At 38.9% G+C, this 13,951-nt stretch overlaps 1 protein-coding gene across 1 annotated transcript in view; it reads left to right on the top strand.

The window, feature by feature from the left end:
- CNTNAP2 (contactin associated protein 2) overlaps positions 1 to 4,033 on the top strand; it is a 677,682-nt gene extending 673,649 nt beyond the window's left edge. Inside the window, exon 24 of the mRNA XM_065752999.1 lies at positions 1,431 to 4,033. Within this exon, the coding sequence (XP_065609071.1) occupies positions 1,431 to 1,630 (200 nt within the window). The 3' untranslated portion in view covers positions 1,631 to 4,033. The remainder of the gene's footprint in view (positions 1 to 1,430) is intronic.
- The last annotated feature ends 9,918 nt before the right edge of the window (positions 4,034 to 13,951 follow it).

Raw genomic sequence — 13,951 nt, 5'->3', positions numbered from 1 at the left:
CTTTCCTAAGAGATTTTGCAGCATGACTGTGAGTCTTAGTTGCAGTAGGTAATACAGTCAATCTTCTTGCTAAGAATTGACTTTGGGAAAATTACACCAAAGTAGAAGTTTGTAAATTTCTGTTCAGGTAATTTGTTCTAGAGAAATGGCTTGTTCTCACTTAGTTTATTACCCTCAGATTCAGTTTCAACTATATCAAAATATTCATATTTTTAATCCACATAACAAGCATGCTTGTGAGGATCTACTCTTGAATAGTTATTTGTTGTAATAGAGTAATTTGTTTATGTTAAATGGCAAGGACCGTTATCCAGTTACATCCAATTCAACATGAATCTATGGCAAAAACTGTTAGTTACACTCTTGACAGAAATAATTCATGATCTTGCCTTGTTTTTTAGGGGCCAGGTTCTGCTACAACTTACATGCCTGGGAGTGCCGTTCAGTCTGATAGGTTCTCGGGTGATGTGAAATAATTAAAGAACTTGTATCTTAAATTAGCCTTAAATTGAAGACCTTCAGACAAGCTGTCTCCAGCTATAAGGATCCTGAATAAATTTATGCATATTTCCCATTTGCTCCACCCCATCCTTCTGTACTGTAATGTTACACCAAAACTCTCTGGAGACAACTTTGGTAGTGCAACAAATTCTGAAGGCATATAAAAATGTTTTAAAGATCATCCTAATATCTTTTAGTCAGTTCTAAATGCATATAAAATGAAATATTGGTGGTGAGAGATATTTTGTCTTGTAAGGCAATGCCAAGTATAGTAATGTGTGCAGTCTAATGGAATTACTTGTTTCTTTTTCCTGTCCTCAACAAGGGACTGTGTATCCATAACCAGGTTTATGTCAATTGCTTCAGTTTTGATTTGTTACATTATTTTTCATTTTTACTTTATTTTTTTATTACTACTTATAACTTCATTCTTTGGCACCCAACTGTACAATAAGGATAGTACTGCATTACTCAGAGAATTCAGACCATGCCTTAACAATCTGGCTACTCAACCCATCATTTAACATAAGTGACATAAAATAATTCTGTGTGATTACAAGATTTTTTTTAACTGACAAATGTTGTAATTTCTGTGTCCTGGTTGATAATCTAGTGTCCTCTATCTGAACAGCTGCCCAGGCAACAGTATGTCCCCATTTCACCCCATCATTTTAGGAACACTCAGCATGCTCTGCCTAAATGTCAGCAAAGCTCACCTCTGTAACTAGGTGTTAATGTCAAAGGTAAACTATGGGAGATGAAAGTTGCAGACTTCCCTCAGTTATAATAGTGTACATTTTAGAGAACTGGAAACCAGGCAACTGTGGTGATATTCAGCCACCCATTAAGCTTTGAGCCTCTTTCTTTGTATCAGAATCTGTGTGTTGTGAGCCTCTTTAGTGGCATCTTTTCTTTCCTCCTCTGCTCAGGCATCATTGCTGTGGTGATCTTCACCATCCTCTGTACCTTGGTGTTCCTGATCCGCTACATGTTTCGCCACAAGGGAACCTACCATACCAATGAGGCCAAAGGAGCAGAGTCAGCTGAAAGTGCCGATGCTGCCATCATGAACAATGACCCCAACTTTACGGAGACCATCGACGAGAGCAAGAAGGAATGGCTTATCTAAGCACATAGGAAGGGAGCCTAGGATGGGATACAAGCTGGGCCAGAGTGAGATTGAAATGACTCTTGCAGTGGGAGAGAACATTCTGCATTGGACACTTGAGCACACATATGGTAAAAAGATCAGCACAACCAGAAGAGAAAGTGACAGGAAAAATCACTGATACTGGAGGAGAAAAATATCAGAAGTATTTAAGAAAAATACTTTTAAACATTTATTTACAGTGAATTGTCCTTCTGTATTCAAACGACTGTAACAAAGAACAGTTTTGCAGCTTCAGAATTGGTTAAAATTTTCTGTAATATCTTTTTCTGTGTGTGTTTAGAGGTATTCTAAAGAAAAAAGGAACAGGGCCTTTATTTTTTACATTTTTTAAAAGCTGTTTAAAATGGAGGTAGTTCTGTCCTGAGAACAAGTGGCACAACTTGGTTCTGATGTTCCTTCGTATCTGGCCACTTCCCCACAGGCTGCTATTAGCCCTGCATCTTCACTGTATCATGGTTCATTCTAGTGCTGTTTAAAAGTGTTCAGAGCTTGGGACAGAACTGAGGGGTGAGGGATACTGCTTAATGCAATTAAACTTTGCCAGTTTTTCAAAATGTCATCAGCTCTTGCCAACCATGGCAGGATTCATCTTTTTTTGACACAAATACCTTGTTGATTCTGTACAATTCTCGTCGGCAATGTAAAAATACTATTGTTATGACTTCTACTACTACTACTGGTACTACTTCTACCAGAGAGGATGATCATAAAGCACATCAATCTTATTTTTTATTATGTTTGTGAACTCTGAGGTAGGGTGGTGCTGTGCAAGTCTGTAGTCTTGTTCCTGTGTCTTTGGTTAGGGCACTGGTGACCCAAGGCACATGCCAGTCAAAATTCAGCTCTGGCTGCGATGTGTTGGTGTGTATATCCTGGACTTAGACAAAAGCATTGCAGTAGGAAATTACAGCCAAAATTCATTTGCATTTGTTTCTTTTTTATAGCCTGTCACAGAAATATTAATTAGTACAGTTCTAGTCAATGCATTTAAACTTGCGGAAACTCATGGATTTCACATGATACGTCTTAAAACTTTGGCATAACAATTCATACTTTAAATCTTTTTTTTTTGTCACCTTCTGAAGAAAGCCTCTGCTGGCAGCATTTGCACGGGCAGAAAGATGAAGCAACAAAATGAAAGCTTTGCCTCAAGAGCACGTGAAAAACACATGGTGCTAGAAAAGACATACTTTTCAATATGCAGATTTATCTGAACTATTACTTATCTAAGGCATTTTTAAGAATGGCAAGGATGGTGCCATGTGCATCATTTTACCCCATGTCCCCTCTTAGACCAGGGAAGTTGCAGATCCCACTGGAGAAGCAGGCAGTAGGTGTAGGAAAGGCAGGGGGGCAGCCTGAAGACCTTTCATCCTTTGATGGCAAGTAGGAGGCTGTAGCTTGCCCTTTGCAGATATGCATGGTTCTCTAGGTCTGGTTTCACAGAAATTTAGGGCTTTAATGGGCAGTTTTTGCAGTAGAATGGAACCAAGGAGTGAATGTATTGAAAAACATTCCCTGTGTGATAAAAGAACAGAAGCAACACCAAGAATATCCTTTTAAAAATATGCTTGTGACAGACTCAGATTTGCTTCATCTTTTAATATTGCTGAGTTTACTATGTGAAGATTTAATCCATTTTTCTTTATAAGGATTTATTTTTCAAATCCAGATCTGAAATCTACCACACTGAACAGCTCAGATCTCTAATTTTCTTCTATTTTTGATTGTATTTTTATTATAGATAATGCTTTAAAATTTAATTTAAAAAAATCACAGAGAGGGCAGAAAATATTTGAGTCTTACCTGACAAGAAATCTGTAAGCACAATTTGACAGCCAGACAAAGCCAGATAGTTTGATTTAAGGATGGTAGTATAAAGTCATCTGGTGGATTCATTGAATCAGACCATTCAATATCAGACCAAATCAAATCCATTGATTTCTTCCTGCTCATAGATTTGGAATTAGCATACAAAAAGTCTCAAACAATTTACCGTTTCTCAGGTATAATGTGTGGCAGTGGTATTCAGGTAAACATGAAAGCTACCTCTGTCATTCTTGTGCTCTGCAGTCTATTGCCTTGCCTCCAGTATCAGCATCTCCCTCTCATGTGCTTAATTAAGTACCAGATGAGTCCCTGATCATGTTTACTTGTGGGTCTAAGATAAATCTCTAACACTATGGAGAATATCAGCCTGAGATGACTCTAGCCTGCACCACACTAACTATTCAGCAAAATATTCTGTTGTTCCATGTTGCATTTTCAGATGACTTTCTGTAATTGAAAAGGTGTTCACTTTTCTATATGATATTCTATATTTGATTTTAATTCTACTTTAGTTCCCTCTGAAAAAACATCCTTGTCTATAACTTCAGGTTATCAAGATAAGTGAATACAGCATCATTTGCATAGACTTGAATTTAGTTTGCAGCAAAAAAATTACTGATCTGAACTTAACGTCTGTGATGGGGATCAGATTTGTGTGTTTACTGAGAAGATGGAATCCTCTAATGCTAGAGGACAAAGTAGCCAAATGCCTTAGCATGGTACCAGAAGGGAAAGATGGATTGGTCTCTGTGCTTAACCAAGTCCTTGGCCAAGGTAGGAATACTTACTGAACTATAGTAATGGGGTCTTTGGCATCTATTCACCGACTTTCCAAGAGATTTCCAGCTTATCTCTCACAACGCGGCAAACAAGAATTTCTTGAAAACAGCCTTTGACTATTGCACATGCAATAGCTATAAATTCATGTCTTAAATTTTGAAAGACAAGACTTACATTTCTTAAATTAAGTTGCATGCAACTTTATCTCTCCATTGACTGGACACCATGTTTCTCTTATGTAAAGTTCATTAATGCCATATTAAAATGTTGATGGTCTATTTTCCAGATACAATTTCTTTCATAACTTTAGAAACTTTCTGAATTAATTATTAGAATCCTGCCTCTTATAGCGGATCGCAGACATGAAATTTTAGACTATCATCTGTTCTCTGTGTAGTCTTTTCATGACTAGGTGAATTCCTGTCTGTGTCTTGCATTTCATTTCTGAAAATGTAATAAGCTTAAAAATAGGCACTGGCCTACTTTCTAAGCAGGCTCAGAAATGTAGCTTGCCTATTTTTGCTAACACCATACTATTTTGAGAATTTCCTTCCCCGTGGGCCTATTATTGGAAGTCGCAACAACATCCATAGTTTACTTCACCCATTTTTATTTGTGCCAATATTGTTTGACAGGTGCCATCCAAGTACCTGTAGTGGGAAAATCTGATGAAGAGCAGAATGGACCCTACTTTTATAAGAATCTGTGCTTTCCCCCAGAGAATCTAATACTAAACTAAGCAGTCTTGAATCACCTGCTATTAGCTGCTTAACCTGTTTGAACTGCATTGGAAAATATTGCTTCTTGCACTGCTTGAACAACCACAGTGTCCTAGTTATGTTTCTGAAAGGCTTGTTCTGATTCCCCTGGAATCAATGGCAAAACTGCCAACAGCTGTGGGGAGTGCAAGACTGGGCTGAAGACCAGAAGCCTCTGTGTTGGCAGCTTTTGGATCCACATTCACAACACACACAGACCACAGGGAAATAAGTCATGGAGCTCCAAAGAGACAAAATGATGAAAAACTAATCAGCTCAGCTTTGAGGGGAAATCCACAATCTAATCTGTTGGTTTTGAATCAAGTCTTTCACACATTTTTTATTCTATGTTTACTAACTGAAGATTCAAGTTCTTTAACTGATATTGGAACACTTCTGCATTATATTTTTCTTGTCTTAGACCTTAACTTTACCTTTTATATTTCCTGTAACAGTTAACCCTTCAAATATGAGAATATTTTAGCATCATGCTCTAGCTGGCATGATATATGTCAAAGTATGGTCATCATAAATATTTTACTGAGATTGCCAGAGTGGTGGTATGTATGTACAGGTTTATTGTAGCGATAAGAATTTGTTTTAAAAGTGTCTAGTAAATGATTATGTTTTAATTAAAACTATGCCCTTTAATGGCAGATACATCTAATTTTCAAGGTATCTGTTGAAATGGGAAGCTATTTCAGTTTGACAAGCAATAGCTTTTAACATGGTTTCTTCTTTGAACCATGTCATTTTCTGGCAAACATGGTAACTCTGAAAGGTTATCATCTTTGAACAGCAGAACCTATATTTTGTTGATCAGATTTTATTGCCTATCCCAGGGAAAATAAACAGAAATCTTGCCTTCTAAAAGCAACAGCACATAAATTAGAATGAAAGAACAACATGCATGTATGCCTAATACCTTAGTATCTTCTGTGAACATCTTTCTTTTTAACTAAAGTTCTATTAGAAATCAGATTGCTAAATAAAAATAAGAAAAAAAACAATCACAAGTAGTTTTAATTAACCTAAAAGTTTTTTCATTATTATCATTGTCTATAATTTTTTCCTTCTCTAAGGCCAGGAAATCAATTTGAAAAAGGATAAAAGTTGGAGAGGCCTCATAAAAAAGACCCAAAGTACATGGAAAAAAAAGAATGGACTTCACAGCACAGTTATATACAAAGAGAGAGGGTACTGAAACCAGGGATGAATTATTAAAATGTGTGCACATTCCTTGTGTATCAGGCAGCTCTGACTGTGTGTTACAGATGAGAATCCTGAGCAGGGTAAATCTGTACCTCTTGAAGTGAGTGGAGTCTGAACACAGGGTTTTGATGGAATCAAAATGACAGCTTTTTCTTTTTCTGATTCCTTTGACAGCAGCAAGCTGTCTAGTGCCAATTTTGCTAGTTTGTTATTGTGAATTCAATGGCATTGCCAGCTTCACAAGAGCTGCATACTAAAAATGACTGGGTGTGGTTTGTTTGCCTCCCTGTCCTACCATAACTGTCCTTTCCCTTATGAATGTGAGCAAGAAAAATGTGTGTCCAGTTCAACAGACTTGGGTGTTTCTTTTAATGGACTACTTTATCATGCTTTAAAATTTATTTATGTGAAGAATTTTATAAAAGTGCTACATTTAGTGCATTTGAATAAGAATATTGTAGGCAAAGAAGCAGAGGGTGCAACAACTTCCAGAATCAAAGAGGTTGGGACTGTCCTACCCTGTTTCTTTTTCTGCGGTATTAATTGCCTTAACCCCACTCCAAAACCCTGGTCCTGTCCAGGACCTTTACCCTAACCTGTTTTGTGGGATGTATAATTGTGTCAAGGTTCAATTATGCCTTGTGACAATGTTTTGACTGTTCATTTGTACTACTGTTGAAACCTCTAGAAGGGGATAGAGTCACACATTCTAAAGGAAAGTTTGTCTTTTGTAAAGGAAGTCCTAGAGGAAAGGGTTAGGGAAGAAGGGACAAAGGTTTAAGCTTAAAGCCATTCTGATAATTGTACACTGTGACACTGAACAATTTTTTTTCTTTTTGCTGTCACTGTGTGTGCTTCAGTGAGGCCAAAACCATATGGGCCTGAAACAATGCTATTTTGGATGTGAGGTCTACAGCTCTAGAGTGATTGTTGCCCGTATGACATCAAAATATGATGAATAAAAAAGTTACACCAAATTGCTTCAAATCCCTAAGCCTGCAGTGCTAGCAGAATCCTTCATTCTTTAAATAAAGTGCAGTTTTGGAAAAAACTCAGACTTTACCCTACAGTATTTCATATGGTACTTCAAGTGGCAGCTGACTTGGACCTAGTTACCAAAATGCATTTAAAATCTCTATTAATCTCTAAAATTAATAAATTAAACTCCAGCTTTCACATAGAAGCAGACTTCTTGAAGCACTATGCTCTAAATCCTGATTAGGGTCACTACTAAAAACCAGAACCACTATTAAGAACCAGGAAGAGAAGTGGCAGAGAAGTTTTTTTTGTTTTTTTTTTTTAAATCACTTTGTGTAAAATAAATAAATATTTAAGTAGATAATTGTTTCTTTTGACTACTTTTCCATTTTCCAAACATCATATAAGGAAAGTTAAGTAATTTTTCCGAATGGTAAAATAAAGCACAACCAGAACTGCTGTGAAAAAGAAGTTAAGATGAGGGTACTCTGCAAGTAACAAACTTAGGTATGTCCTTTCTGTGATGCAGCAGCTTCTAATAGTGTCTGTGTATGCTTCCATTATTTTCTTGGGTTGTTTTTGTTGTTGTTGTTTGTGTGTTTTTGGAAGAAATATCTGGATATGAAGCCCTTGAGTCAGCCAAAAATAAAGCAATAACTTTAGGTGAATCAAGTTGGGCTGAAGCAGGCTACACACAGCCAAACAACTCTGAGATTTAATCTTGGCTTAGGCTAGCAACAGAGGGAGTCAAGTTTGTATATTTTTCTTTTCTCAAGCACTGTGCATGTATGTAAGGTAAATAAAGTTGGCTGAGTAAAAACAAGTTAGTCAACTCCTTTATGCTATGTCCATTACCTAAACTGTACATCTTACAGTTAGTGTGTTACTAGAACAAACTGATCTTGGCACAGCCAATAAACCATTCACAAGCTGGCCCATTACTGTTTTGTCTTAAAAGTCTGTTTTAGTCACATGTTTAATAATAAATTTATGGTTTGCCTTCGTAAAGCATGGATTTTATTGGAAGGACTAGACACTATCAGTAGGTAGCTGTAGATTATTTTTGTTACAATGTAAGGGCCACCTGCAGAGATTTCTTGTGTGTTTTCCACTACCACCACATGAATGTCCTGAGAAATAATGGACCATGAAACAAAAAGAAATGCTCTTTGACGCACATCGTGCAACACAGACTGTGATGCTTTTGTTGCTGCTAGTATACAGGAGTAAAGTCTCTGTATGCATCCAGCATCTCTCCAAAGTTCTTCACCACCACTCCAAGGTCAGCACAGGAGGAACTTGGCTAACAGTTTTAGTTTGTTTCCACCTCTTTCCCCACTTCAGAAATGCTTCTTCTCATTGATAAATTCATCACTTTTTTCTGTCAGAATATGTAGTTCCTTCATAGCAACACACTTTTGTCTAAGGTGAAGTCTCTCATCTCCTGTCTTATTGGGAAAGTTGTATGACACTGAATGTCAATCATGCTATATTTGCAGCTGGTTTTATCTGCTTATAGTACTCAGTGATTGAAAGTAGTATTTTTTTGCCAGCTGCAGCACTATTATTTTATAAAATCTTTGTAATTGTTCCAAAATGATGGCACTACCTGGCAAAGGGAGTCTAAAAACAATGCACCTCCACCTCATTCCATTGAGCACACTCTTTTTTTGTTGTTTTTTCATATTTTTCCCAATGTATGTAAATGCTAAAATAATTGTATAGCGAAATACATTTAAAGGAAATTACAAGATGTTAGATTGAGCTCTTGTTTTTTTCCTTCCCTTCCACTTTTGATATGTTTTGCACAGAGGAGTTCACACAAAGAGCAACATTAAGAAAGCACTGCTTCCAGTGCTTTTAGTCACTTGGGGTTCTAAAAGTCCATCTCAAAAGGGGCAACAAATTAACATCCTTTAATTTTCTTATTATTAGCACAATTAAGAATTCTGTCAACACATGTTATTAAAGAATCTTATTTTCATTGGACCAGCATATCATGGAAAAAAAAAATACAACTGCTTCATGTCTTTGGATTTTCTGAGATACTGTACTTAACTCCATTGTAACTCCTGCATTGTGTCAAATCTGTTGAAACTCCACCTAATTAAGATATGGGATCAAAGTCACTTTTTAATAAAGATTATGGTATCACTTGATTCCCAATGAGTCACTAAAGCACAGAGAACTGTCTTTCCATGAATCCACACGATTCATCCTTCTCCTATTCTGTTAAGGTGTATCAGTTATTCTGCTCTACTCTTCAGTGAATGAAAACACATTTGTAGACGGTGCAGGTGTAATACAAAATATTTTCAGTCCTAGTGACCTGTTCTGTGCATTGAGCAGCCCAAGCCCAGGCAGTTCCTCTAATACAATACTGTGGTTTGGCATGATGTTACTGAAGGCGTCAGCTCCTTGATGGTTCTGCTACCCCATCTGACTAGTGCTAATTAACAGAAGTCTGCTGGCATTCATCTGTACTGACCTACATGTAGAATTTAGCCCCAGCTAACACTCATCACCACTACAGAGTGCTCATTCTGAAGCTTCTTACTGACTAACATAAATACAGATACAGAGATAAATAGATGTTTTTATGGAGATGTTTCATAAGTGGCCTTTACTTTGTGCATGGTAATTACTGCCAAACTCTTATTATTTAGGAGCTACAGAATCGCTGGTTCTGCAGCAAGTTGGTGTGGATTTGGCTTTAAATTTTATTACTCAGCTATAATTTGTAGGGTTTGGTTTGGTTTGTTTTTTGTCTCAGAATCTTTTCTTTATGTTATTTGTTGGTTTCCGGCAGGGACACATTGGGCTCAAGCAGGAACTTCTCTCAGTCTTTGAGAGATAGATTAAAGCCATGAGTGCCACATGACGTGTTAGAAGCACCTGCTTCGCACAGCCCATGTTGCTGATCAGTCTGAGGACCTTAGAATATGAAGTCTTTGAGCCATCTATTGGGCTTCTCACACTTTATTGAGGTACTGCTATTTTTTTAGCTTTGCTGAACAAGACAGTAAGGTGTCCTATGGATTTAGCCTTGCAGGCAGAAAAGGAGCCCAGCAGAGACAAGGACATAAATAAGTATTCAAAACTACATTCATAAATACAACAGTACCAAATCATTGCCAAAATTGATGCTGAGGCAGGCTACTTTACTTCCTCTTTTCTCTTACTCTTTTTTTTTTTTTTTAGTATCCTCAGTGTGCCACATGTACAAGCCTACTCCTGGTTAGAGATAGAAATGTGCTTGTGCTTTTCTATCTCACCCCTACGTCTGTAAGGCAGTCTGTACCCAGGACAGGACCAGGGTTATCAGCTATCAGGAAAGCTAAGCCAGCCTCCCACACATTCCTTCCATATCAGCAGGCTGAGAGTTGGTCCTAAGGTTATGTGCTTACAAAGCTGGCCCAGGTTTCTGATGGGTGAATCAAGATGTTGTCCATCTACAGTTATTCTAATCCATAGCTTTCATTCTTGAGCACATCTTTTCCATGCAAAGAAAAAGCATAGTCAGGATATGACAGTTACCCTATTTAAACAAAAATGTGTATATTAAAACAAATCCTAATCTGAAAGTATACTGTATCGGATATTCCTCTGTTATAGACATTTAGTCTACAGATTTATGGCTACATTTGCTATGTTATGCTTGAATAAACATATAGTTCATTGAAATACACAAAATTGATAAAAGTAATATGATCTCTTTAAAGGGAATAAACTGTTTGTAAATTTATCAACAGTATAATCTATTAGGCCTTATTTGAATTATGTACTGTGGTTTGGTAAAAGTACATTAAAAGAGCCTTGCCAGATGAGGACTGCTTTTTTGAGTGTGTGTGTGTATAGATGCTTTTGAATATCTAAATCATGATTTTTTTTTTTTCCTTAAAAAAAGCTTTATTATGCAAAGTGTTCAAGAACTTCTTTACAGTGAGGGTGATGGAGCACTGGAACAGCCTGCCCAGGGGGGTTGTGGAGTCTTCTTCTCTGGAGATATTCAAGACTCGCCTGGATGCCTACCTGTGTGACCTGGTGTTGGGAACCTGCTTTGGCAGGGGGGTTGGACTCCATGATCTCTTGAGGTCCCTTCCAACCCCTATGATTCTGTGATTCTGTGAAAGTGCTCTTCAGATTTCTGTAGCTTCAGGGATGGGACTGGTCAGTCTGTTATTATGAATCACCTGGATAATCTCCCAATTAGTCCACATTAGCAGACCTCCAGGGGATCAACCATGCCCTGACCAACAAAAAGACAAATCTCCCAACTTCAGGTCTGATCCCAGCTGAGGTACTTTTCTCTTTGGAAAATTACTGTCCAGCAACACAGGCCATATTGCTTTGCACATCAGTGACTATTTCTCCACTCTGTACATTATAAGACTTAAGTAAAATAGATGTATTTTGCACTGCTTACCAGCTGCACAGTTCACAGAATTACAGAACTGTAGGGCCTGGAAGGGTCCTCCAGAGATCTAGTCCAACTCCCCTGCCAAAGCAGGCTCCCTCGACCAGGTTGCAGAGGAGAGATTTAAGTCAGCTCCCCTGAAGTCCAGGGTAGCAATCCTACTTTTTGGTTTGCTTCTTCCACTCAATATCTTGAACTCCATCCATGTGATCACTACATCACAATCTGCCTCCGACCTTCACTTTCATAACAATTTCATCCTTATCACTAAGAACAAGTTCTAGTAACACCCCACCCCTCATCAGCTACTCCACCACCTGCATCAGAAAGTTATCTTCAATACATTGCAGGAACTGTTTGGAATGTGCATTCCTTGTCATGTTGCTTACCCAACAAGTATCTGGATAACTAAAGTCCCCTTATAAGAACCTGCACCTGGGATCATGGGGCTGCTTGTAGAAGGCCTCGTCAACTTCCTCCTCCTGATCAGGGGGCCTATAATACACCTCCTCAACAGTGTCACCCATTCTAACTTTCCCTTTAATTCTCACCCACAAGCTCTCCACTTCTAAGTCACCCTCCCCCAGTTGGAGTTCGATACATTTTAGCTGCACTCTCAAGTAAAGAGTTAACTCCACCACCCTGCCTTGCCAGACTATCTTTCCTAAAAAGAACATAGCCATCCATGGCAGTATTCCAGTCATGTAAGCCATCACATCTCCAAGATTGCAATGAGATCATGGCCTTGTGATCATACACAGATCTCTAACTCCTCCTGTTTATTTCCTATATCTGTGTGCATTAGCATACAGACCCTTTAGGGCAGCAGCAAGTGCAGGTATCCTTAAAGGGATGCAAGATTTCAGGCGGGGAATTCACAATGGTACCTCCTCTGAGAGGTCCTCACAAGTTCCTAGAGGACAATCCAGAGGTTTTTCCCTGCAGTCTCCGACAACGACAACATTCCAAAGCCCTACTCTGTCCCATTGACTTCCACCCTCTTTCCCCATCAAATCTAGTTGAAATTTCTGAATTATTCACTCCACCCTAGTGAGCATCATTTTATGGCCCTCCCCCTTCATATATAGTTGAGGCTCTCTCCGCGAGCTTTGCCAGTTCCTGGGCTAGGATTCACTTTCCCCTCAGAGACAAGCAATACCCATCCGTAGCCATCAGTCCAGGTGCCAAGTAAACCTCCCCATGGTCAAAGAACCCAAAGTTCCTGTGGCAGCACCAGTCTTTCAGCCACTTTTTCAAAGTCTGAGTTTTCCTAGACTACTCCATATCTCTCATCACCCCAGAAGGGAGAGACAAAATATGACTTCTACTCCCGCTCCCTTAACCAACCACCCTAATCCCCTGAAATCCCTTTTGATAGTTCACAGGCTTCCCTGAGCCATTTCATCACTGCCTGCCCAAACTATCAATAACAGGTAGTAATCAGAGGAGTGAACCATTCCTGAGCCCCAGGGATGCAGCATCCCTCCCTAAAGGTCAGGTGAGGTTTGCATATGAGGCCCTCTGTTCCCCTAAGAAAGGAATCGCCTACCACAGTTACCCTTCTATCTTTTGTGACAGAGGCAGCCTCAAGGCATACAGACAACCACCTCACCCAAGGCCCCCTCTTAGGCAGATCCAACTTTGCCTCCCCACTCACCTCGCCCTCAATTTCCAACACCCCAAACCTATTGGTTAGGGGAACCTGGGGAAACGTGGTTGGCAGTGATTTGTGGAATCAAACTTTATAACCCATTTAGGTTATAAAGCAGGTATGTTTATTCAGCACGACACACACATGCTGGATGCAAGGGGGGTAGCCCCTCCTAACTTGCACACCAAACAGAGAAGGGACTACATTTTTAAGAGCATAAAGCATACATATTCATTACATTTCTGAGAACTGGGACAGACTATTACAATTAACTCCAAGAAGACATGCCACAAGCCCTGCCTTTAATTCCTTTCGGTGAACATGCAGTATTGTGGGTCCTGAAGATGAAGGCCACAGGTCTTCCTCGCTGTGTACTTTTATCACTGCAGTTGGAGACATTGATCCAGCTACTTCTGGTTGCTATCAGCTTTGTGGTATCAGTTTGTTCCAGTTCAGTACTCTACCAGTGTGCTCCTCACTATCAGTGCATTCCTTATTGTTCTTGCTCTAGGTCTGTCCCTTTCCCAGCTTTTGCTCAGTTGTTATTTTAACTCGTTCTTCTCTCAGCAGGCTGGGGGTACACTCATGACATAAAGCCAGAACTCTCTTCCAATCCTCTTCATCTGACAGGTCTGTCCAACTGTGACAGGGCA

Source organism: Cyrtonyx montezumae, unplaced genomic scaffold, assembly GCF_038088225.1.
Source record: "Cyrtonyx montezumae isolate F1298 unplaced genomic scaffold, pur_monq_1.0 scaffold_8, whole genome shotgun sequence".
Classification (NCBI taxonomy): Eukaryota; Metazoa; Chordata; class Aves; order Galliformes; family Odontophoridae; genus Cyrtonyx; species Cyrtonyx montezumae.
Note: the sequence above shows the minus strand (reverse complement) of the source record. Positions and strands in the feature narration are given on the sequence as shown.